The sequence below is a fragment of the Peromyscus leucopus genome, chromosome 1, assembly GCF_004664715.2.
Source record: "Peromyscus leucopus breed LL Stock chromosome 1, UCI_PerLeu_2.1, whole genome shotgun sequence".
Taxonomy (NCBI): domain Eukaryota; kingdom Metazoa; phylum Chordata; class Mammalia; order Rodentia; family Cricetidae; genus Peromyscus; species Peromyscus leucopus.
This window is the reverse complement of record NC_051063.1, coordinates 105,224,519-105,250,423: the sequence shown is the minus strand read 5'-3', so window position 1 is coordinate 105,250,423 and position 25,905 is coordinate 105,224,519. Positions and strand designations below refer to the sequence as shown.

At 41.6% G+C, this 25,905-nt stretch overlaps 1 protein-coding gene and 1 long non-coding RNA gene across 2 annotated transcripts; both read right to left on the bottom strand.

Moving 5' to 3' along the window:
* Positions 1-851: 851 nt before the first annotated feature.
* Positions 852-25,857, bottom strand: Spcs2 (signal peptidase complex subunit 2). Its single transcript, XM_028877516.2, has 5 exons — positions 25,712-25,857; positions 14,532-14,615; positions 13,636-13,796; positions 9,506-9,640; positions 852-1,766 (listed from the first exon to the last, which is right to left on the bottom strand). Exons 1-5 carry the CDS (start codon positions 25,823-25,825, stop codon positions 1,580-1,582), a joined length of 681 nt encoding a protein of 226 aa, XP_028733349.1. The 5' UTR covers positions 25,826-25,857; the 3' UTR covers positions 852-1,579.
* On the bottom strand, positions 3,029-8,052 carry LOC114698710. The gene is made up of 2 exons (XR_003735395.2): positions 7,137-8,052; positions 3,029-6,961 (listed from the first exon to the last, which is right to left on the bottom strand). It is a non-coding gene; the product is annotated as an uncharacterized LOC114698710 (long non-coding RNA).
* Positions 25,858-25,905: the final 48 nt, after the last annotated feature.

The window sequence follows — 25,905 nt, the reverse complement described above, 5'->3', positions numbered from 1 at the left end:
GCCTGAGTGCAGGTGTCTGAGATGGTCTGCACTTGGCTGTGCTGGGGGAGGAGGTCTTTTGCTCTACCCCCTTGGCGTCTCTATAAAAACCCTGGGCCAGAGACAGTCGGGGCCCATTGGAAAAGGTTCCAGGCCCTCTCGAGGCTATCCTTTATTTTCTATCTGTTTATCTCCACGATATTCTCCGCAATAAATCCTTCTATCTAATATTTCCTGCTGATCGCACTCAAGAAAACTCTGGGAAGCTGTGGGGGTGGTAGGTAAATGCCCCACAGTGAATATTGTTTTGGGCACTAGACTTAGGTAGAATTATACTCCTGAATGTCTAGAGGTACAATATTCCTAAGGGTCACAAGATCTGGTCAAGCGCCCAGTTCTCTGACCAGGTTGGGAAAATGCTGAGGGGAAAAAAATACTGTTTTGTCTCTGAAGGAACATAACCTCTGGAGCCAGGTAACTAAGATTTAAGTTCCCATTCTAGAAGCATCTGTGTGGCAAGCTGTTAACTTTTGTGTCTTGGCTTCCTCCTGTGTAAAGTAAGGAACAGTGGCTGCCACTGAGAATGACTGCGGGCATCCGCAAGCCAATGCATATAAAGTGCCCAGAGCACAAAACCAGCGCTGGGTGTCGCTGCTATCCCTGGAACAGAGTCCCTGGCTCCAGGGTCTCACAGCCTAGAAGGGACTCCATCACAAGTAGTAAAGCACTTGCTGCACTGTTCCTTCTTTCAAGACTAGGACTCCACATTTTCACATCTTCTTTCATTTATTGAAAAAAATTTTAGAAAATGGCAGTTAATAAAGGGCACAAACAAATCAATAGGAACATACTAGTGGAAAACATAGAGAATATAAAACTAAAAATGCCACTGGCTTCTTTAATTGGTTAAGAGCACAAAATGTAATAGGCAGGTCTATTTTAAACAAAAAGCTAGTTTGTATTTTTTTAAAATAATTCTCCCCAAGTCAAATATATATATATATATATATGTATATATACACACCCACAAAAATGGTGTGTAAAGGAAAGCTCTCATACATAAGAAGTTGTATCCTGGATGGAAGGAAATTGTTGCTGAGGCAGGGATTAACACAAAGTCAGCAACAAGTTAACAAAACCCACTGCGCAAGACAAGGCCTGGCTCTACAGTCCAGGATGGCCTCAAACTCAACCCCACTTCCTCAACCTTCCAAGTGCTGGATTGTAGGTGAACACCACCACCCAGCAAGGTTAGCGGTTCTTAAGAACTGAGCGTTCAAACGCTGCATGGCACAAAACTATACTAAATAAAGTACTATTAAGTACAAAGGAAAAGTATGCTCAGTTTTCACAAAAAAAAAAAAAAAAATGCTTCTAAAGGAAAACAACAACAAAAACCCACCCAGCAGACCAAGGAGGCTACAGCTAGTGGTCAAAGACACAACTCTGCAAATCTGTGCTAGGAAATTCTATTTATCCAGAGCGGACTAAACAGGGGCATTTTTGAACATTTCATACTTGACCAAGTTTAAGCTTTCTGTTTCTTCCCTACCCACCAGTAACTCGTATGATCCAGCAGAAAGAGAGCTTTTAAAATTGGCTATTTTATTTTTCTTTCTGTGGCGAGACTGTCATGGAGCCTGGATATTTCAGGCTCATATGCATCCATGACCAGTGTCCCGCTGTGATCAAAGAACTTGGCGATGGACTTGGTGAACTCGGCTTCCCGCTGCTGCTTTGTCCTCCCACTGATGAAGGTCAACTTCAGGGTGTATTTGTCATCAAACCTAAGCATCAGGACAAAGAGAACAGATCAAAAACCAAACAGACGGGGAAACTGAGGAGATCTTAGGGTGAAGGAAGACAGTAATGGAATACTCAACAGCAGGAGAGGTTTATTTACGGGGAAGGAAGGGACTAGCCGAAGGGTAGCAGGGAGAGGAGGGAGGAGGACCAATGACAGCATACATATGAAAATGCCCCCGGAAAACACACCACTTTGTATGCTAATTGATTTTAAAAATCAATTTAAAAACCAACAGGGACTCAAGCAGTAACATACCTCACCAAGTGCTTTTGAAAGGTGGGGATAAGCTTGGCACTGCTGATACAGGGACTACCCCTCCACGCTCACCCAGAGAGACAGACAGACAGACCTACTCCCAGGCTTCCTAATTGCTAATTATTAAACTAATTCTGATGCCTCCCTAGATATGCTGACATATCTTCCCTGGTACAATTACTGAACCCTAATGAAGATGAGAACACACTATCCAAGAAAAATATTCCATGTGGAGGGACCAGAAAGGACAGAGGCCCCAAGGACATGCCTAGGATGACTGAAGAACAGAAAAAGAACAAGATGAATAAAGAAAAGGAGTATTGGTCGCAGGAGAGGGGAGTGTTTGTGCACACATATACGAACACACAAAACACACACATACAGACTGCTAAGCTGTCCCTAGGAACTTAGCCTTTTTCCTGAACAGGAGATCTCAAACAGAGGACTGAGTGGATGCGATGTATGTATGTATGTAGAAGATAACTTGCTTTACCTGCCCTGCAGGCAATGACTACAAGCAGGGAGAGATGCTGCAGGGTCCACCCCACATGAGGAGTTAGCTAGTAACTGTGGAGCTGACAAACTAGAGGCACTCTGGAGTCCAAATGATCTGGACTTGTTAGAAATAAAACTTACCCAGAGAGGAAAACTGGGGCAAGAGTGGGCTGGATAATGGGGAAAGGAGTTGGGTTTTAGACATGTTAAGATGCCCATTAGGATCCAGTATCAGACAGAAAGCAGGATATAGCTACAGTTCAGATAAAAGGTCTAGGATAAAAATGTAGATTTAGAGATCTTTATATAGGTAACATTTAAAGTCTTAAAAAGCTACATAAAGATTTCTCAAGTATAAAGTAGTTCTAGGAATAAGCCCTAATGTTACTTCCAATTTCAAGAAAGGAAAAAAGAAAAGAAACAAAGATGAAAGAAAAGACACTAATGTAATTAGAAATTAGAAGAACATGGTACCCCAGAAGACTTGTTTAAAAAAAAAAAAAAAAAAAAAAACAGGCAGAAAACTGTAACTAAATGGTCAGATGCTGTTAACAGGCTAATGCTGTAGGATGGTCATTCTATATGCTGTGAATATGTGTTGTTACTATTGGTTAATAAAGAAGTTGCCTTGGCCTATGGCAAGACAGGTTATAGCCAGGTTGGAAATCCAAGCAAAGATACAGGGAGAAGAAGGGTGGAATCAGAGCAGACACCAGCAGATGCTGAAGGAGCAAGATGCCAGAGCACCAGTAAGGCACGGGCTACGTGGTGAACGAAGATTAATAGAAATGGCTTAACTTAAATGTAAGAGCTAGTAGGTAATAATCCTGAGCCATCATTCAAACAACTGTAAGTAATATAAGCCTCTGAGTGATCATTTGAAAGCGGCTGTGGACTGGGACAGGACAGAAAAGCCTGACTACAGGCTAAGATGAGGAATGAAAGGTAACAGCTGCTCCAAGTGATAATGGGGGAGAAGTAGATGACAGCAGTGACAGACAACTGAGAAAAAAGTATGAGGGACAAAGGGGAGGAGACTTTTTTTTTTAAGGCTAGGAGAAATTACAACCTGATTCTATGTCAGAAGGAATGATCTAGTAGCAAGGAAAACATCAAGGAGAAGGGACAGAAAGGAGCATGCAGATGGAGAGGATGGGAGCCTCTGACCACCTCTGCCTCCTCACCACAGACAACAGCAAAGACAAGAGGTGATGCTCAGGAGGTTTGGGGACAGATGAAGAAGCATATAAGATCCTCCAAAGGGATCTAAGCCACGTGAGAAGAAAGGCAATGGGAAGGTGGTCGGCTCTATGAATGGGGGCAGTACAACAGCCAGGAAACCAGTGATCATCAGAGCAGAAATTTTTAAAGGAGAAATGATAATGACTAGGATGTGCCCAATGAAAATACGTGCTGAACACACAGTAGAAAATGACATCATTGAAAGACAGTGAGTAAAACAGACCACAATCTGCAATAATCATCTATCCAAACATATAGATACTGAGACTCACAAAAGGACATATATTAGAGAGTGCCATGAGCCAAGTTATCTCTAGGAAGAGTTCTGCAGTGAAGCACAGAAATGGCAAAATGTGATGAAGTACAATTCAAAGTGGGTATGTTGGGGAGGAGACTGAGGAGGAGCAGGAAGAAGTGAGTGGAGAAGGGGGAATCCAGCTCCATGTCACCATCAGGGTAACAAGGACTACAAGACAAACATCAGCCACCACTTTCAGTATACAGAGGAAATGTGTCTTCCAGTCACAGGCAGGTTTCACTACAGGAGGAAAAACAGGAAATGTTCAGATGGAGAAGCTATGGGAGATTTTGTAGATGGTCTACAATAACTTGGCTGTAAATGAAGAGGTCACACACACTACAGCTAAGGCTAGGTTCATTGCGGTCATTCACACAACCAATTTTTTTCATTTATTTTTATTTCTTATGCACAAGTGTTCTGTCTGCATGCATGTCTATGTATTACTTGTGTGTCTGGTACCCATGGAGGCCAAACAAAGGCACTAGAATCCCTAGAGCTGGATTGTGAGCCACCATGTGGGTGCTGAGAATCAAAACCCAGGTTCTCTGGAAGAACAGCCAGATCTTTTAACCATCTCTTTAGCTCCAATACAAACAAAGTGTTTGACACATTTATACTCTCTCCGACTTTGGGCGAGGTCTGAGGACTCAGAGATAAATGACACAATCCCTGCCTGTTGTACTTGGGAACAGTGAATGGTAAGGAGTTTTATGCCGTGGAGAATGGTATTGTGGGGTTTACAGTTTACCAACAGACAAGTAAATTTAACTATAGCTCCATGGACAACACTAGCAAGTAAAAATGTTCTTGGAATAATTTAGACTAGCATGTATCAGCAAAGCCTTCTTCAGAAAGAGGGCAAACAGTTTATCTTAGAGACAGAAAATTAATCAAGCCAGAAATAAGTCAGTTTAAACAGAGAGTCACTGGGCAACTAGAGAAGATGGCAAACTGCAAAATGCTGTTAGCTTCTGAGAGGGGTATGAAGAAATATGGAGATGCCACTGGGGCAGATGAAGAAAACTCCAACTGCTGGGCAAGTTTATACTATATACTAACTGCAGAAGAACAACTCACTGAAGGCTCTTTACACTTGAGTTAAAGCCTGTGCAAAGTTTGAATATGGCAGCTGATCATCTGCGAAACTTTCACTGCCATGGCACATCATATGACCTGGCAGCTGTAGATGACAGCAGAATCAGGCACTGTTATACTAAACCACTGTGAAGGGAGAGCATGACAGAACAAGAAGCATTCATGATTCTTTCTCTACCAACAATCCAGCAGCTGACAAAAACTAGCAAAGAATGTAGAATGTATTTTTACACACTTCTAGTGGGATTTAAAATGATGCACACACTTTGGAAAACAGACTGTCACTTCATTAAACAAAGTAACCACATGATCCATGAATTCCTCTTCTAGGTACATTATCCAAGAGAAATGACACAGATCCATACAACTACATATGCACTATCATTCATAAAACCTAAAAGGTAGAAAGAATCCAAATGTTCTTCAACTGAAATAGGTTAACAAAATATAATATATCTGGGCAATGGACTATCAGTCAACCATAAAAAGGATCAAAGTACTGATTACTGACATATGCTACAACAGAGATGAACTTTGAAAACATGCTCTGTTGTGAAATAGTGTCTTCTGTACATGGCAGGCTATTGGACTCATGGGCTCACAGCAACTGTGGCTGCCTGTTCAAGATTTGTACAAGATCAAGCCAGTCAAGATTCCAGCATAGACGGAGAGCTCATGAGGCTCCACTGTTGGCTGAGAGTAATAGGCAGTGATGGCTGCTGGGGGGGACAGTCAGCTGTTTTCAGAGGTATGGCCTCATAGGTTGCCCATGCTCCAGTGGGTAATCCTACTAGCAGGCAGCACTAGTTGGATTCAGTGGATTATGAAGACAATATGAAGTTGAGAAGGGGATATGCAGAAGTGTCTGGGGAAAATTGGGGAGTGAATAGGGGGTGGATATGATCAAAATACACACCTATATGAAATTCTCAAAAGCCAGGTAAAATTTTAAGTCTTAAAATATGAAAAAAGGAAAATATTAGGCTAAGTTAAAGAAGCATTATCATCCCATGCACATGAAATATCTATAAATGTCTCTTTTAGGGACAGGAGAGCAGAAGGGTGATTACTTAGGTTGCAAGAAATGGGGGAAATAGAAGATAATCACTGAAGGTACAGGGTTTCATTTTGAGGTGAAAAAATGCTTTTATGACTGTGGTAATAGGTACAATTATAAATACACTAGGAGTCACTGACTTAAACTTTGTATGGGTGAATGGGGTGGTAGGTGAACTTTCTCTCAATAAAGTGGTTACAACACAAGGCAGCTGAGATGACTCCGTGGGTGAAAGTGTTGCCAGTTGATCCTCAGATCCTACGGTAGGAGGAAGAGAACTGACCCCCAAGAAGCAGCCTTTGACCTCTACATTGTATGTACCATGGCACAGGTGCACACAAGCAAATCACACACACCACCACCACCAACAACAACAACCACAACAATAACAAAAACAACAACACAAGTTGGATGAAAATAATGAAATCAATGTTGTTGGATTCTAGAATTATGCAACTCTGTTTTAGTGGCCTGGTGAAAAGGGCAGTCTTCTCTAACGGTTGAGGCAAAAAAAAAAAACCCAAAACAGGTAGCAACCCTGCCAGGAGATAGCAGAACTCAACTGCAACATCAGAATGAAAGTCTGTTCCTCTTCCTCAGAGGTTACTCCACAAACTGCCAGAAAGGGGCTGGTGCTGATGTTACTTACCTTCAGTATGAGTAATTACGATGTGATGGCCTGGATATGCTAACAAAGTGTGTCATGTATTTTTAGTCAATGACTAAAAACCTGAAATCTAGCCGGGCGGTGGTGGCGCACGCCTTTAATCCCAGCACTCGGGAGGCAGAGCCAGGCGGATCTCTGTGAGTTCGAGGCCAGCCTGGGCTACCAAGTGAGCTCCAGGAAAGGCGCAAAGCTACACAGAGAAACCCTGTCTCGAAAAAAAAAAAACAAAACTAAAAACCTGAAATCTGTGCACAACTTAGGCTAAAATTCATTCTCTACCACTTCTGAGCTCAATCCTTTAGGCCATGTTCTTATCTGTAAATATGTGTTCTAAGGTTTAAATGAAGTAATGCATTTAGAATACTGCAGTGGTTTGAATGAAAATGCCATCACAGGCTCAGATAATTGAACACTCAGTCCCCAGTTGGTGGCACTATTTGGAGAGGTCTAGGAGGTGTGGTCTTGTTGGATAAAATATGTTGCTGGGATGGGCTCTGAGGATCTAGAGACTTGCACCATTTCTAGTTTGCTCTCTCTGCTTTGTGCTTGTGGCTCAAGATGTGAGCTGTCAGCTTGCTCCTTCAGCCACTGTGTATGCCTCCCGGCTGTGATGGGGATGGAACCACAAAGTCTGGTCATGGTGTTTTATCAAAGCAACAGAAAAGTAACAAATATCTAATATATAATAAATGCTGGATGTATATTTGCTATAACTGGCATTTCGTCTTCCTAACAACTCTATGGATTATTTTTTTATCTCACTAAACTTCACTTTACGTAATTTACCAAAAGTCATGAGTTAGAAACAAACTCAATGGAACATGGACCCAGTTCTAGATACCAATGAACACCTGTATGTGCTACCACAAGACAGAAGAGACTCTGGACTGTGGGGGGTAATACAGAAGCCCCAAGCCAGAGACTCCTCAACACACTCGGGATGAAGCCAGAGGTCACAGATGCTAAATGGAGGCTCCCGAAAGACAACTAACCTCACACCTTTAATCTTTTAAAGAAGATTTATCTATTTTATGTGTATATGTGTTCACCAGCATGAATTTATGTGTACAACATGCATGTAGGTGACAAAAACAAAAAACAAAACAGAAGAAGATGTTGGATCCCCTGGAACTCAAGTTACAGCTGGTTGTGAGTCACTGCATGGGTGCTAGGAACCAAGCCCAGGTCCTCTTTAAGAGCAGTAAGCACTCTTAACCTCTGAGCCATTCCTCCAACTGCCACACCAACTCCAGTGTCGTCCGTGTGACATGAACAATTATGTCAATAATAGCGGACGGGAGATACGTGTCCCACGGGACTAAGCTCCCTGGAGGTCCCTGGCAGAGTGCCCGTGTTATGCCATCTTCTCAAAGGAGACATGCTTCACAGATCATGAGCTCCCTGGGCTATGGGTTCTGTATAACTGCTTTTCTGATAATGTTCTGATTAATCAATAAAACACAGCCAAAATTAATGAATGCTTGGGTTGTGAACTATGGAGAAAAGGGGAAGCTGGACATGGACCTTATTTAGATATAGCAGAATGAACTATTCCTTAAAAACCTCAAGCCTCAAGCCGCTAGATAATAGAAAGTATAATAATTCAGGCACTTCTAGGGAATGAACACTCACCCACTAGGAATCCTTTAGGAATCCCAACTAAAGTGATTTATGGCAGAAAACATTATCTCATAGGAGGCAGATGGTGGGCCCCTCTGTTGAGGAAGTTCAGCATGGAAACTTAAGGACTACAGCAGAACCCCTTCCCCTTACAGGTGTAAAAGTACAAGAGTCCATATTCCAGCAGGTAAAAAGGCTTTATATTAGAAGAGATATATGGTAAAGAACTGAAGAAAGACTTAGGGAGGATCTGCAGCATCCAAATTGGCTAAATGGGTCATGAGAACCAGAAAAGTAGAAGTGAATAATAAACTAGCAAGCGGCTGAGATAAAGATGAAGGACACAGCTGCAAGAAGCCTACATAAGTCTAGGAACTGTACTAAGTTTAAAAAACACAGACTGCTCTTTGGGTCATAAAGTTCTTGTGAGTAAAGGGATATGTCTAGCGCAGATTAATAATTATATGCTTACTGTTTTTAAAGATGATGTAATTAAATTATTGCCAAGCTCTTGTTGTTCCTTGTATGACTTGATAGTTTTCTTTTCTATATATAAACTACTGATTTGCAGAAGTAAAATTGCAGCAGATTCAAACCACTTTTGAGTGTGTTGTCTGTCAGTCGCCGAATCCTTGCCTTCCTGACTACCCAAGCCCTGATTCTCCTACGGTCGTGGTACTCCTGGTGGGCCAGTCCGTGGCATCCAACCTAACCTCTGACTTTCGTTGACTGGCCACAAGGAAAAAGACAATCATTCTCCAGCCTTCCACCAAAGTATATCCTGAGGGTATCTTCTATGATAAAGAACCTCAGAACTGCAGTGCTAGGAAAAATCTATCAGCTCATTCATCCCTCCACTGTACATGACTAGCACTATGATCAGCATAGAACAAGAACAAACTAGTACACTGTGGATCATGACAACACCCCAGGGCAAACCCAATGCCAGGCGTTAAGAATCTCTTAAGAACCAAGGATGGCCATTACCTTTTGAGGCTGGAGGACAGTTGCCAAATATCATCAGGATCCATTCCTGTAGGATCTTTTCTGTGGGCCACAAGAAAGATGCTCTTCTCCTTGTATGAGGTATAAATGGTCAGAATCCCCATCATCACAAAATAGGTTCAAATAATGTTAAGGGGAAAGTAAACAAATATGCAAAGACAACTAAAGTAACAACAAATGACACACAAGAGCCACAAAAAAATTCTTGACAGTCCTAAGTAAGTTTTATCTTACCACTAAAGCACTGAAAATTTAGTTATTTCCTTTTAACCCTTGTATTTATGTACCTAGAAGAAACAAGGCTCTCTCTGGTTAGTTCTCTAGACACCTCACAAAGGAGACAAAAGGTACAGGACAAATAGGCTTTCTCATCTTTTACACTGAAGGACAACAGGTCTAAGAATGTCCTGTTACCCAGCTTCTCATGACTTCGTTATCACTTATGCTTATTTCTCTACTTAAAAAAAGGATCAGAGGCTAGAGAGATGGATCAGCAATTCAGAGCACTGGCTGCATTTGCAGGGAACCTGGGTCTGAATCCCATCACCCATATGGCAGCTCACTACATTCTATAGCTCCAGTTCTAGATCTGACACCCTTTTCTGGTTTCCTTGGGCACCAGACATGCATGTGGTACAGAAATATAAGCAGGCAAAACACCTATATACGTAAAATAAAAAATATATATAGTCAACCAATGTCAAAGTGATTTCAGATTTAGTCAACTGTGAGACCAATTATGCCTAATGCACATGCAGACACATTATTACAGGGTTTGACAGTGTTAACTGTATATTCAACCACTAACATGTTGTATGGAGTGTCATTTAAGTTTTATGAATTAGAAAGGCAGGAAATATGGTGTGAAGCATAAGGACTTTGGAGTTAAGACAGTCCTGGATTTGCATGTCAGCATTTAATAACTTCATTTCCCTCCCAAGTATCCTCATCTCTAAATAAGAGTACTGAACTTTTAGAGATGTCAGGAAGCTAAGCGTAGGGGTGCACACCTATAATTTCCACACGTGGATGCTGCTAAGTCAGGACTACTACTGAGACCCTGTCTCAGACAAACAAAAATAGAATTGTCATGGGTTTCTATATATAGCCAGGTAGTACACAGCAGTTATTTACAGTGGTAGTCACCAGCACTATATATAAAACATGAACTTCAGATCACGCTTTGCTTTAAACAAATATAACTGAAATATTGTCAAAGTAGTTCTTTTGGAGACTGTGTAACAGGGTTGCTGTCATTGTCTTGAGAATGGTCTCTAAAACTTATGGTATATTCTTTTAGATTGCTTCAACAGCGGAAATTTCAAACTAGGATATTTAATGTCATTATTGAAGAGTCAAAGGTCACTTGTTGCCAAGTCCAGGAGCCATCTATTTGTATACTACTTTTAATCAGATGCTTTATTAAGATGGCTTGCTAACCACCTCTGATAGTCTTTATTTTTTTTTAATTATGTGCATATGTGTGTGTCCATGTAGGTATGTGCACATGAGAGCCAGAAGAGTGTGTCAGGTCCCCTGGAGCTGGAGTTACAGACGGTTGTGAGCCACCTGACATGGGTTCTAGGAATCAAACTCTAGTCTACTGCAAGTACAGCAAGTCCCTTCAACTACCGCACCTGTGGGAAGGTGGTCTGTAAGATATGTTTTTAGTTAGTGGTAGAGTTCCACATACTAATGTATAATTTTTTTAAATTTTACACTTTTTATTTATTTGGGGAAATGTGTATGTATAAAAGTATGTCAAGGCACAAGTATGGAAGTGAAAGGACAACTTGTGGGGGTCAGTTCTCTCACTCTGGGTTCCAGAGACTGAACTCAGATCATCAATCTTTTTTTCTTTTTTTTTTTTTAAAGATTTATTTATTATGTATACAGTGTCCTGTCTGCATGCAAGCCTGCAGGCCAGAAGAGGGCACCAGATCTCATTATAGATGGTTGTGAGCCACCATGTGGTTGCTGGGAATTGAACTCAGGACCTCTGGAGGAGCAACCAGTGCTCTTAACTGATGAGCCATCTCTCCAGCCCCAGATCATCAATCTTGACAGCAAATGCCTTCACCTGAAAAGGCATCCTGATGGACCAAAAAAAAAAAATCCATTATATATTTTTTTTAAGTTATAAAGTGTAAAAGTTATATACATACAAACTAAGGGACAGGTGATGGGAGTGGAGGACCACAGAGAAATCATTCTATGAATGTAAATAAACTCTGTAATTAAGACTATAATAAAAGCTCTTTGCATTGAGGATCTTAGAAATAATCTATGAAATAATCAGAAGTAATCTATGTTTATCATAAAAAGGAGAGGCAAAATTCTCAACTTACAATGGGATTTTGTAACTATGAATTAAATATGCATGTAATACACCATACTTGCAAACACTATAATTAGCCTAGCCTACCTTGAATGTGCTCAGAATATTTACATCAGCCAGTCAACTGGGCAAACTCATCTAATACAAAGCCTACTGTGTAATAACATGGTGAATAGCTGATGTAATTTACTGAGTACTATATTGAAAATTAAAAATGCAATGGTTGTTTGGATATTTTTTTCATGCCATTATAAAAGTGAGAAATTTTAAGTTGAACCCTTTGAATTTGGGAAATATACTATAAAATCTCCCATCTGATTTTCTTTCTTTTTCATTTGTGTGTGGAATATGCACATGTATGTGTTCACATGTGTGCACATGTATGTATGGGTACACAAAGATATGCATGTGTGTATGTGTAGGGCCCTGGTCCCCCATTTTGGGTAGCTGCCACCTTGCTTGCAGACCTTGACCTTGATGTCCTCCCTATGCTAATTCCCTCCCGGGTTCCACCCTCCTGAATGCTTAAGGGAAGTTCCTTGTTTGTGTATCCTGTATATTGGGCGTTAACAGCTTAGATGAAAGATTGTAAACATCAGTAGCAAACTTCTGCCCTCTGGGGTTCTCCCACTGTGCAGTAAGCCTGCATTTAAGGTTTCCTCCCTCTTCAATAAACAGCATTCCGCATTCTGCTGAGGCGAATGACCCACTGTCTTTTCAATCCACAGCCCCTTGGGTGGTGGTAGCGTGGACATTATCGCTACATGTACGGAAGCCAGGGGTCAACACTAGGGGTCTTCCTATGTCACACTCCACCTAATTTTTTAAGGCAGGGTTTCGTACTAAACCAACCTGGAGCTCACTGATTCAGGTGGACTGGCTGGCCAGGTCCTGGGATCCCTGTTCCCATCTCCTGAACACTGGGATTACAAGCCTGTGCTGCTCTGCCAGCTTTTAAGTGGGTGCTGTGTTGAGCTTTTAAGTGGGTGCTGGGGTCCCAAGCTCAGGTCTTTGTGCTTGTGTAGCAAATATTTTAACAACTGAGCCATCGCTCCAGCCCTCTTTTTTTTCTAATTTTTAAATGCTATAAGGTTTTTTTGCCAGGTAGCTGGCTTGAAAGTCATGATCATCCTGACTCATCCTGGGAGCTGGAATTACAAGCATATGCTACCACATCCAGTGTCCCACTCACTCTGGCAATTCTGAATGGGTATTACTTACATTTTTTCCTTTTAGCCTAAGATCACACACACCTTGGATTTCAAACTCATGTTGTATAGTATGTTAAACCCATGTTGTGTAGGATTTTAAACTCATGTTCTGTAGCCCCAGGAGTCCTCAATCTCACTGAAACACGGACCAAATCCACACCTCATGCTCAGGACCTCCCCAGCCAGCTCTTCAGCTTCAAAGAAAAATAGGAAACAAATTCAAACTTCTAAAATCCAAAGCTTTTCTATGAATAGTCAGGAATAAACGGCTTAAAGCAACCCAGTCTAAAGGGAAAAATCCAACGAGTTAAAAGAGCTGGGTCTATCATCATGTGTTTTTGCTTTAGGTCTCCTATTAGTTAATAACTAAGTATATAGGATAAAAACCTTATTAAATCCAGAATATCAATGATATAGCATGAATTTACAGGTACAATTTTTAATGTTAATCCTAACATCAGCAAGCCCTAAAATCAAAGCTTTTATGGAAAGGAAGGATGATTTAACAGCAGATATTTTTGAACTGTTATTAAAAAGCAAACCTGAGCATAAAAAAAGGATATGATATGACGCACAAAGCCAAAACTGGCTTGGACTCTGGAAAGGGGTGCATGTAATCCCAAATCAAAGCCACTATGGCAAAGAAGCAGGAGATGGTACAGATGGTGAGGCGACCGTCAATTAGACCAAAGTTCTCCACGTACTTGTATTTTTCCAGGAGTACCTAGCAAGAAGCAGGATGGAAGGTGACAGCGATGTATCCTTGCTGTGACTTGCTTTTACAGATCCCCACTTAGTCATGTCATGAACTGCAGGAATGAACAAATGTTCTTTTCGACTAACATCTTACCACTCTAAACAAAGAAGCTCAAACCCTCTTTAGAGAATCCCAGGTGCAGCACTCGGGAGGCAGAGCCAGGCGGATCTCTGTGAGTTCGAGGCCAGCCTGGGCTACCAAGTGAGTTCCAGGAAAGGCGCAAAGCTACACAGAGAAATCTGTCTCGAAAAAACAAAACAAAACAAAAAACAAAAAATCCCAGGTGGGTTTTTTGTTTTTTTGGAGACAAGAGTTTCTTTGTGCAGCCATGGCTATCCTGGAACTAGCTGTGTAGACCAGGCTGGCCTCAAGTGTGCCTGGCAGTACCTTACATAGTTTTTTAAATTCTCAACTTTTCTCATAGGACACAGCTAACATTTTCTTTTCTTTTTGCAAATGGACCCTCCACAGTTGAATAGTCTACCTTCCCAAACTTCTGTGTTTCAAGCTAATTAATCTCAAAACAATAATTACCAATTTTCTTGACACCCCAACATTCATGGTGAAACACACTTCCTCCTACTTACTTATTCTGTGATCATTGTAGAAGCCCTTTTCTGGCTCATCTTCTAACTTTGAGATCTGTGAGGAGATGTATCCACAGACTAAAAACATGCTCATGAATGTCTTTAAAAAATGTACCTTTTTGGCGGAATCATCCAAAGAATTTTTCACAGCTGATCCATCCCACTTATCAATCTTTACAGGCTTATCATCAATCTTCCACTACAAAACAAATAGAAAAATTGTGCATCAGAAAACGTGGCACCTTACAAAGTAGAATGAGCTACTTTCTTCAGATCTCTGAGTATTTGAACATTCATTCTTTGTCTTCGGATGTTGAGACTAGGCACTAAAATCAGGTGGGTTCTCATATGGATTGGTACAAGTTTCCACACAGAAAACTCAAATCCCACAGCCTAGAACCAGAACACGTACATGTGCTATGCCAACTCATATATCCCACCTCCATTTAACCACAGATGAGTGCAGAAAAACAACAACCAACCAACCAAACAAACAAACAAAAAACCTGCTTTTGTTCACCCTAACATTCTATAAGCACAAAATTCAGCAAATACAGATATGGGGATTTACAGACACTAACAGAGAGGGAAGGGTCTTTGCGAACAACTTTAAGACAGCAAATCCAGTATAATCTGTTGAAAACATCAAATTTTCAATTATAAACCAAGTGTCCTAGTTTGCTTTCTGTTACTCTGATAAAATACTATGACCAACAGCAACTTGGAGAGGAAACCAGGGAAGGGATGCAGCTCAGAGACAGTGTTTGCCTAGCATGCACGAGGCCCTGGTTGGCTCACTAACTTTTCAATTCACAATCATTTGGCTTGAGAATGGATTCTTTTACTCAAAGACAGAAAACACTTCTACCTTATCAACCTTTTTACAAAGCTGTGGTTCTATATACTAATATACAATAAGAAAAGTGAAGTCTGTCAAGAGGAATAAATGTAAACTGAATGTTACGTGTGTATGTGTAAAATTAGTCAGTGTGTATGTTGTAATTGTGTGTGTGTGTGTGTGTGTGTGTGTGTGCATGCGTGCGTGCGCGCGCGCGTGTGCATGTGCCTTCAGATCCCCTGGAGCTAGAGTTACAGGTAGTTGTAAGTCACCTGACAGGGTGCTGAACCAGAACTTGGATCCTCTGCAAAAACAAGCACTTTGAGCCACTGACCAGACCCTAAATTAGCTATATTTAAAGCCTTTTTAAATCAAATCTTTTCCCATCAGTGTCTTATAAAACAAACTTTTTCTTTATTACTTATGGTGACATTTTTAAATACAGATTCTAATAATCTGTTAGCCTACTAATCAAACATAGCTAATTTTTAAAATTACATATTAAACTAAGAATAACAACTGTTTTATTCAGTCAAGTATATTCTAATAATACCAAAGAATTTGTATGCATAATCTGTGAAATAATGAAGTCATTTACAAATTTTTATCATTCCAAAAGGGACTTATTCTCATAGACCCCCACCTCAGACACACACACATCACTGAGTGCAGCACAGTCCAGAAATGGAACTCAGCTCTACAATCTCCCAGCAGTTTCCAGGGACAAGGTGCAGAAGCAGCATTAACATGCTGAATAAGCCTCAGCTCTAACAGCACTGTCTGGTTCGAGAAACTTCAGCAGGGAGAACAGGAACTTTTCCTGTGATTACACAGATCATGAGAAAGGTTTTCATTTGGTTTCTGAAGAGAGGGATGCATCGTTTTACTTTGTATGCACGCAAAACCTTAGCCCTCTCTGCTATAGCACAGAGAAATACCTGAACAAGCGGGATTGACATTAAGTTCCTATTTCCATTTTGTTCCCATTTCCCATCATCTCAAAAACTGCTCATCTAAAATGTATGCAAACTGCATCTCTCCTGCTGTTATTCATGTTATCTTTTCCCCTCCCCTTGGTCTTCCTAAACACTAGGAACAGGAGCAATAAAAAGGACAAAAAGACAAGGCAGGGGCTGGGATCAGTAAGCTCTGAATTCAGTAAGAGATCCTGTCTCAGATAAAGGTGGAGCCAGGCATGGTGGCTCATGCCTTTAATCTCAGCACTCCAGAGGCAGAGGGAGATGGCTCTCTCTGAGTTTCGGAGGCCAGTCTGATTTGCATAGTTCCAGGCCAGTGAAGGCTACATAAAAGACTGTCTCAAAAAACAACAAAAAGGTGGAGATCAACTGAGTAAGATACCCACTGTCAGCTTCTGGCCTACACACACACACACACACACACACACACACACACACACACACCCCTCTACATATGTGAGTGCATGAACATACACAGAGACAAGGCAAAGGGCAAGTCTGGTTCACATGGGACCTCACAGGATAAATTATGACGAAGGGCAATATGTGGAAAGCAATTAATGTAAGTCTTCCTAAGGATTGTCACTCTTAGTTAGGAAGGCAGATTTTCCAGGTTGGTCCCTGACTGCTATTTGACAACTTGGCTGTTACAGTTCCCTGCACTGATAGAAGACATCCCCTACATGCTAAAAGAGCTCCCTGTGTCTAAGTTCTGTCAACAATGCGATCCAGGCCAAATATCTTTCCTTCTAGGGATCTGGCAGACTTGGCATAAGGTACCCACTTAACTAGCCCTGTGGAAAATCAAGCACTGTGTGTCTAATGATGTTCCCTGGCAGACACCATTTCACACGGACTGTCCTAACTCTCCTTACTGAAGTCTTTGAGGGCTCTAATGGCAGAGGAACTCTAGCACACCACTTGGTTTCCTGTACACTCCACCCTATGGGGCTATGATATATCTTACTACAAGCAGCATTATATGCTGAGTCTCATGGTTTGTCTAACATAGCACTAGTCTTGGGGAATTCTATACACACACACACACACACACACACATTTATTTTTCCTGCTCCTGCCATCTTTTCAATACAGTCATAGTACTGATTTGGAATTATTTAATAGTTTAACTGGATCAGATCATGACTCTGAGTTTATACTATAACTATACAAGTTATTCACATTCATGAATGAGTCATGGTGGTTACTAGGAATCATTTTTATTGAGAGGAACAAGGCATGCTTGTCCTTGTCCACACTTTGGAGGTCAGAAATACCTAGCTAACAAGTTCACAGAAAAAGGGTACACGATGATTTTCATGATACTCAAGACTCATTTCACTTATGATTCTCCAGTGCAGAAAGTTCTACAAAGACTTTTCACTGCAGGCATGGCATTGGGGATCCCATTTCTCAAGTGCTTAGGCAAGTTTTTAAATACTTCTCCATATTGAAAAATATGTGAACAATGCAGGAAGTCATTTTTCTAAATTAAATGATTTGGGAATTACAGCCTCTGCTCCCCAAGCATCTTCTGGTGTTAAGGCCTGGGGATGGGTCAACAAAGGAAAACACTGGTCATTAGGGTAAGCAAACAAACAGTCCTGAGTATAACGTCGTAGCAGGTACACTTTCTTTACTTTAGAAAGTATGTGGTGATATGAAGACTGCACTGGACTGCTTTACAGAGTTCCTTAGCCTGACTCAAATGATTCCTCCCCTCACTCTGGTGAGATGGATACTGGGGGTGACAGCATCAATGTATCAATGGAAGGACCCCACTCTGATTTAGAAAAAAAACAAAAATTTTCTCTCCCTTCTTTTTGTCTACTCTAGTTCAGAAAGTGGATAGAAGCTGCAAAGCAGGACAGTTAGTAGGAACAAGGCACATGGCTGAGGGACCAAATGCTTACAAGGCTAAAGGTAAAACATGATTCTAAGCAGGAAATGGTAAGAGTTTAAGTGTGTAAATATCAACTAACTTTATGTGTTTTAAGGGGTTTTGTTGGTTTCATTTTGAAAATCGTTTCACAGACAAGTCTCAAAGATACCAGAGACATATATAATCTATAATTATATAATTATATAATTCTGCTACTAATGTATAAATTAGATGGGTCCTTTTTAACCTGAATCCTCCATACAGGACCAGCAAGTGGACAAACAGTGGACACATATAGCAGGACTGGATGGACTTAGTAACATACTAGTCAAAAGTAACATGACAAGAGACAGGTGACCACCATCAGAACTAGGGCTTAGACAACTTGTCAGAACCATCACGTCACTTCCCAAGAGAAGGAATAGAGGAAAAAGGATAAATATTCTTTTTTGTATGCTGGGTTTGAGATGTATAGCTCAACTGTTTTATTTTACCTCTGACTCCAGATTTTTCTAACCTATAGTAAGGAGATGACAGAAACTGATACTCAGAAGCTGAGATGACCACTTGAGTTTTAATATATGTCTAACCTCAACTTCCATCTATACACATTTAGCGAGATCAGGAGTAACAAGTGCAAAAATAAAGGGAAAACGTTAATTTGGGAAGAAAATGATGAGTATCTTAGAATGCAGTTGCTTAATTTAGATGCAATTTGAAAACCCATGGTATCACCAAGACAAGATTACAGCTCTTAGCAGCACACTGAGCCTTTAATTTCAATCTCTTTTTTAAGGGCCAAGAAATACTGTAATGGAAATTATTGGTGTAGGAGTGCTTATTAGTGGTTGTATTTATGAGTTAGTTGGAGGTTAGAATTACGATGTGTCAGTTAAATTATGAACATGCACATTAGTGGCAACTCCAGAGAAACTGATTACCCCCTGGGCCCCAACTGCTTTCTCCATGGTCCCAAACTATATGGGAGCCTTGGCCCCATGGCTCAGGAAGCCTACACCACTGCAATTCTGTGGGCACAGCTTTAGTTCATGGGGGCTATGGATTAAATATCCCACAACTGATGCCAATACATCTGGGCTCTAAGGCTGAAAACGGTTCACACTGAAACTGCTGTGACGAGCGGTAAGATGAGGGAGCGGGAGCTGGAGCTGGAGCTGGAGCTGGAGCTGGAGCTCAGCTGCTAGAGGGCTTGCCTGGCAGGCAGGAAGCCTAGGTTCAATCTCTAGCACATAAACCAGAACACGCCTGTAATCCCAGCACTTGGGAAGCGCAGGCTAGCTATCAGAAGTTCAAGATCATCCTGAGTTACACAGCAGCTGGAGGCCAACCTAAAATACAAGACCCTACCTCGAAACAACAAGGTTAGGTATGTACCTTTTAAGTATGTACCTTTAGTCCCAGTGCTTCAGAAGGCAGAGGGACACAAATCTCCTTGAGTTCATGGCCAGGCTGGTCACAGTGAGTCCTAGAGTTCCAGATCAACCAGCACTATATAGTGAGACTGTCTCAAAAAACATAAAACACAAAACAACAACAACCCCAAGAAACAGAAAGATATGAGATGTGAGTCCTTCGTCTATGGAGGGGGCAAATCACGCATTTAAAAACTACGTGCAACCAGTTTAGAAACTGCAACTACATTAGAAATTCCTTTCTCGATTCCTTGTGGGAATGTAAAGTAGCACCCCTAGTGTGCAATATAGTTTTGATAATTCCTCAAAGTTAAATGCAGTGCCAAGGTGTCAGAATATAGTCTGGTGTGGGGGATTTGAGTGCCTGTGAGAAATCTCTAAGAAAATAAGACATGAGTCTTGTGACCTCAGTCTCTTCAGAACATGGGATTGTTCTTGGAATGTGTTTTCATGATCCTCCCAGGTATAACGGATAGGAATGAGATGACTTCAGCTGTGTTAGTCATAGGCCTCTATGGAAAACATGCTTTTGCCATGTAGGATTGTCCTTGTGGTTGTTCACTTTACTCAGGTGACGCTTCTTAACCCTCAGAATCTAAACTGTCTGATCTCTGACTAAAACTGGCCATTGCAGGGGACTTCAGTGAGCCTCATTCTCCCAGGTTCACGCTGCCAACTAGAGTAGTAAACACCAAGGGAACCTGAAATCCTAGCACTCAGCAGACTGAGGCAAGACAATCGACAGTTCCGGGCCAGCCTGGGCTACTGAGACCACATTTCAAAAATTAGTCAATTAAAATATCAACAGTTACAATATGACCCAGCAATTCCACTCCCATTTACATAATCCGAAGAACTGAAAATGTCCACCCAGTGAACAGATGTACTTATATTAGGTACCACAGAGCCAAAAGGTGCACGATTCAAGTATTAACTGGCAAATGGAAAGATAAAAGTATCAGTATCTGTCAGAGGATGGTTTGATGGGTAAAGCACTGGTCACACGAGGGTGAGGACCTGAGTCTTCATGATATTGTGAAACTGGATGCAGCTGTGAAGATTTTTAACACCCATGCACCTGGAGTGAGGAGGGAGGTGGAAATAGGTGAAGACTGATACCTGAGTCTGTCCTCTACATCCACACACAGAAATTTTAAAACAGTTTATCAGTGCCAATGAATATATTTAGGTCATATAAAAATAAAGTTTGATACATGCTATAATACATGTTAAATGAAAGACACTAGTCACAATAGGCTATGTTTGTTGTGATGGTTTGAAAGAAAATGGCCCCCAAAGGAAGTGGCACTATTAGGAGGTGTGGCTTTGCTGGAGTAGGTGTGATCTTGTTGGAAGAAGTGTTTCACTGAGGAGGTGGGGTTTAAGGTCTCATACATGCTCAAGCCACTCCCAGTGTGACAGTTTACTTCCTGTTGCTTGCAAGATATAGGACTCTCAGCTACTTCTCCAGCACCGTGTCTGCCTGCACGCAGCCATGTCCCACCATGATGATAATGGGCTGAACCTCTAAACTGTAAGCCAGCACCAATTAAATGTTTTCCTTTATAAGAGTTTCCGTTGTCATGGTGTCTCTTCACAGCAATGGAAACCTTAACTTTCATCTATATAAAATGTCCACAACAGACAAATCCAGATAGAACTAGACTTGGGAGGGCTGGGGGCTTAGCTTAGTGGCATAGTCTTGCTTAGCATTCATGAGATTATTGGTTTGGGTCTCCTCCCTGAAAAAAAGCTTTCTGTGGTGGCCTGGAGAGACTAGGAAGAGGGACTAGGGCATGACTGCTAATAGGTATGAGGCTTTGGGGGGACTTAAAAAATTTTCTGAAATTGTGTACTAATGACTTTCTAATTATACTAAAAACCATTGGACTATATAATCTACATATTATATATTCATTTAAAATTTTTATTTTCAAAATGTACAGGTAACAAAGAGCGTATGAAAATACAAATACCCAGGCTTCAATACTACAAAATCTTGTTCTGATCTGGGAGGTACAGAAATCTGTTATTTTTAACTAAAACCCAGGGGAACCTGATATGGACAGTTTTTACATGTACTAAAAATATTTATCTAAGGAAGTCAAAATCCAGAGAGGTTTTGTGCACACACAAACTGTTATTAGCTCCACTTTACAGGTGCAGAAACTGAGTTACAAAGAGATTTGTTAACTGGCCCAAGAATACACATCTGGGTAGCACCATAATTCAATGCTAGGGGCTGGCAAGGCCGGCCCCAGAGCTATGTTCTCAGTAACCAAGATATAGAAGCTGTGCTCTAAGGTCAGGCTGAGAAGCCAACCATGAGAAAGAATCCAGGTTATGACATTAAAAAGGTTTGGATAACAGTTTACAAAAAAAGAAAGAAAGAAAACATTAAGCACCATTCCAATTTTTAGTAGCCCAAACAGACTGGGAAAGAGCTGCCCTTTCCAGTTGCCGTAGAGAACAAAGCATGGGCAGCCGTGGGGCAAAGATAGTGCAGTCACTTCGAGAGGGAAGGGCAGGCCTGCAAACTTAAAGTCAGGAAGGGACAGGTGCCACTTGTTCCTCAGTCCGGTTCAGAGGAGCAGAAACCCACGTCAGTGTGGACAAGTCAAGCAGCACACTCGAACACCTCGACTGCATTTCTTCACGGCAAGAGAAACGATGGGTGTGGAAATAAAAACCTTCCTCCCACAAAGGGAGAAAAGAAAAGGCAAGAAGAGAAATCCAATCAAAGGGGTTCTATGAAGGCAGCGTCCTCATTTGAACACACCCTACATCCTCACCCCTCAGAACAAAACCTCCCCGTTCCAGCAGACCTGATGCACTCAGGACAAGTCCCCAGATTCTCCACCTCAGCAGTCAGGGGGTTTTCAGATACTTCAAGCAACATCCTCTACGGCTCTTTCTAAGACTGAGGTGGCATATCCCCCTCCCCCTTGCTAAATTCAGGGCTGTAAGCTCTGGCTTTGCGATGATCAGTGTAGAGAAACTCTCACAGGAAGGACACTGGAAAAATACAAACCGGCAGAACTAAGTCAACCCCCAGGGGCACTAGTTCTTCTGTAATTCAGAAGGGGAACAAGTCAATGTAAGCCGAAAGGCAGTTTTCCAGGAAAGGGGATTTTAAACAGCTCTTGATGGTTTTCCCTCTTCTGTCTCTCATTTCTTGGTTAAATCTTCCAAGTTGGGGGAGGGGGAAGTATGCTGGACCATGCCTGTAAGCTCACCATTAGGCAGGCTGAGGCAGAAAGACCTTAAGTTTCAAGACCAACCTGGTTACAACAGTAAGGCCCTGTTTCAATAAAACAAATAATCTGCCAAATGTTCCTCTGTGAGAACATTTTACCTCTTTCTGATACCCCAGTAGGGGATCTCATCACCTTGCCATTCCGTTTTTATATAGGCCTTTAACCTTACCAGTATTGTATAATTTAATCTTTACCACAAGCCTATAATGAGAATACCTACAATATTCACTGTGGTAAAGAAAATCAAGTTCAGTAATGAATAATCATCCAAGGCTTTAGGTATGCTACACCAGAACTCAAACTTACCCTTCTTTCTGTGAAAGCCTATATACTAGTCTATGGCCTTATTATGTGTCTAATTCTGTGAACTATGTGAATAATTTTCCTAAAATCACTTTATATAGTCTCAAAAGCCTTTACATCCCCCTCCCACTTAAGTGACCCCTCTCCAGTCTAACTCTACTATCACTGTGTTTCCGTGGAGACCCTCCTAGTAAGCCTACTAAGAAATCTCATCGTATTCTGTGTATCTTTCTTTCTTCAAGAAAGACTCCCTTGAGGACCAGAAAGATGGCTCAGCAGTGACGATACTTACTGCCAAGCCTCAAGGGATTCCTGGGTCCCGCACAGTAGGAGAACTGATTCTCAAAAGCTGTCCTCTGACCCCCACACCCATGTGCACACACACCAAAATACATCAAATAAAATAAATAACTTAAGACTTTCTTGATATGTTCTTCTTCTCATTCTCAAAATCATGTCTGAACTCTACTCAGACATGAAGCCTTTCAACCCAGGGCTTCTCACTCTTAGCTATCAGATCTCAAGAACCATTCTCTCTCATTTGAATTTCTGCAAAAAGTACCTTCTGAATACATCATGTGTTTCCTTAAATATACTTACTTTGAATACGCCACTTCCTATTTGGCTAGTCTGAGTACTCTGATAATAGGAACCTGCAAATATATTTCCCTCCATCACTACATAGTATACTTCAAAGAGTGCAGAGGCTGATATATAGTCTTGATTCTGTTCCCAAGCCCTGTCATACAGTTGCCAGAGACTCTCAACATTTCAGATGAAGAATGGGAAAGGTACTAAGGTTAAGTAACCTGACAGTCTTCATACTTTATTCCAATAGCAGAGATACTTAAAGGCCAAATTATCCTAACACAATGTGCCAGATACTACAGTCAGCTCTCTCTACCAATATTGCACAGGCAAGGACCAGCCAAACATGTATAGATAGTATTCAAGGAAAGAAAAAACAAAAAACAAACAAACAAAAAAACCTTTGTATGCCCTGAACTCACAGATATTTTTGTAATAGTATTACAACTGTCTGCCTAACATTTACTTTGCAGCAAGTATTCCAAATAATCTAAAGGTGATTTAAAGTATTCTGGAAGGTATGTAGCTTATATACAAATATTATTCCATTTTATGAATGATCTGAGTTTCCTTGGATACCAAAAAATATGCAGTGAATCCTGAAACCAAGCCTTCACAGACATCAAAGAGCACTGTGTTTAGTAATCTCTGCCTTGGCAGAATGTTCATGTTTATGTTTGCTGGTGATAACCCAAGCAGAGGGAAAACAGAGAAGAGTCACCCTGGGGAGGCTCAACACAAGCTATGAGATGCACTGCACCCAACAGAAAGGGTGAATTTGAACGCAAAATACCAGCCAGTTCCCAGAACACATTCCTATTTCTCAAGAAGTATGAAGAGTATGAAAGCAGTCAGAAGACGGGAGGAGGTTCTGAGTTTGGGCCAGCTTAGCTATATAGCAAGACTCTTTCCATTTGAATCTAATGATCCTCAAAAAAAACCAAACAAACAAAACCAAGCAGAACTGGGGATATGGCTCAGTGGTGGAGCCCTTGCCTGTCATGCAGGAAGATATGCAGGACCGGAAGCCCTCAACATGATCAGATATTCCCTCCTTAAGCACTAGCCATCTGTTTGGCACAGAAGAATCAGAAAGTGTTTCGATTCAAATGTTTAAAGAAAAAAGGTTTACTATATTAAAGCACCATGCTCCACCCTTATCACATCAGCTGGGACTGAGAACACTGCAGGGGGGCCATAAGATAGATCTAGGCTAAATTCCTCATTTTGCAGATGAGAAACAGACACGAGGAGAACAGGTATATTTTAGGTCACATAGCTAGAGGCAGAACCAATACTAGGCCTGTTTTTCACACAGCTGTTTCTTCCAAGATGCTGTGCAAAGGGCAAGAAGGTCAATCCAGGAGCAGCCCCCCACCCCTTCCTTTAAGCCCTTATGGATAAGGATGGGTAGGCAGAGTGGAAAAGCAGCTGGCTGGTACAGACAGCAGGAGAAGAAAAAAGAAAGGCAGGGAATGCAAAATGGAAAAATAATCTTAAGGCTTCCTGTCAGCCCAGCAAGGAAAGTCAACATACGAATATTTCATTATTTGATGTATCATGAAAAAAAAATCGCCTAGAAACGTTTGTGAGTAAAAGGCAAAGGAACTCTTTGTACTCTCTAGCAACACGCGAGGGTGACGGTGGAAGTTTGGGAAATACTCTTTTTAATTTCTTTGGGAGATCAGTTTTCCGCGTTGGTGAAATGGGCACTTTCAAAAGTGGGCCTCCTAGCACAATAGAAACGTCATCCTTACGGTGAAATATAGCCCTAACTAGGAGAAGCTGCGGTGGCGGCCCGTGTTAGGGACCAGCACACTTGCGAAAAGAGATGACCCAAAGAGAAGGCTTGGGTCTGAGTGTGTAGAGAGGGCAGATTACAAGCGTGCGTTGGTGGGCTACAGAGGAGCGCTCGTCAAGAAGCCGCAGAAAAGGGGGGCGGGGATGGGGACGGTGGGCTCATCACCTCCTGGGCATCCCCAGGGCTCTAGACTGTACCCAGGACTCAGCTCCTCACCTTATCCAACAAACCACTGCGGCTGCTGCCTGTTCCGCAGCTGGGGCCGCCGCCAGCCCCACTACTGCCTCCGCCACCGCCGCTTCTCCCGCCTTGCGACGCCGCCGCCGCCATCTTGTCTCCCTCCGTGTCTCCCTCCCCTACGACTTGTCCAAAGCCGATTGGCTAAAGCTGCCCACGTGATGCGCCGCGCA

Coding starts and splice junctions, on each gene's coding strand:
- Spcs2 (XM_028877516.2), bottom strand. CDS start 25,825: ATGGCGGCGGCGGCGTCGCAAGGCGGGAGAAGCGGCGGTGGCGGAGGC. Junction 13,797..14,531: donor TGGATGATTCCGCCAAAAAG/GTACATTTTTTA, acceptor GCTTCTTGCTAG/GTACTCCTGGAAAAATACAA. Junction 1,767..9,505: donor CTGTCCTCCAGCCTCAAAAG/GTAATGGCCATC, acceptor CCTGATGCTTAG/GTTTGATGACAAATACACCC.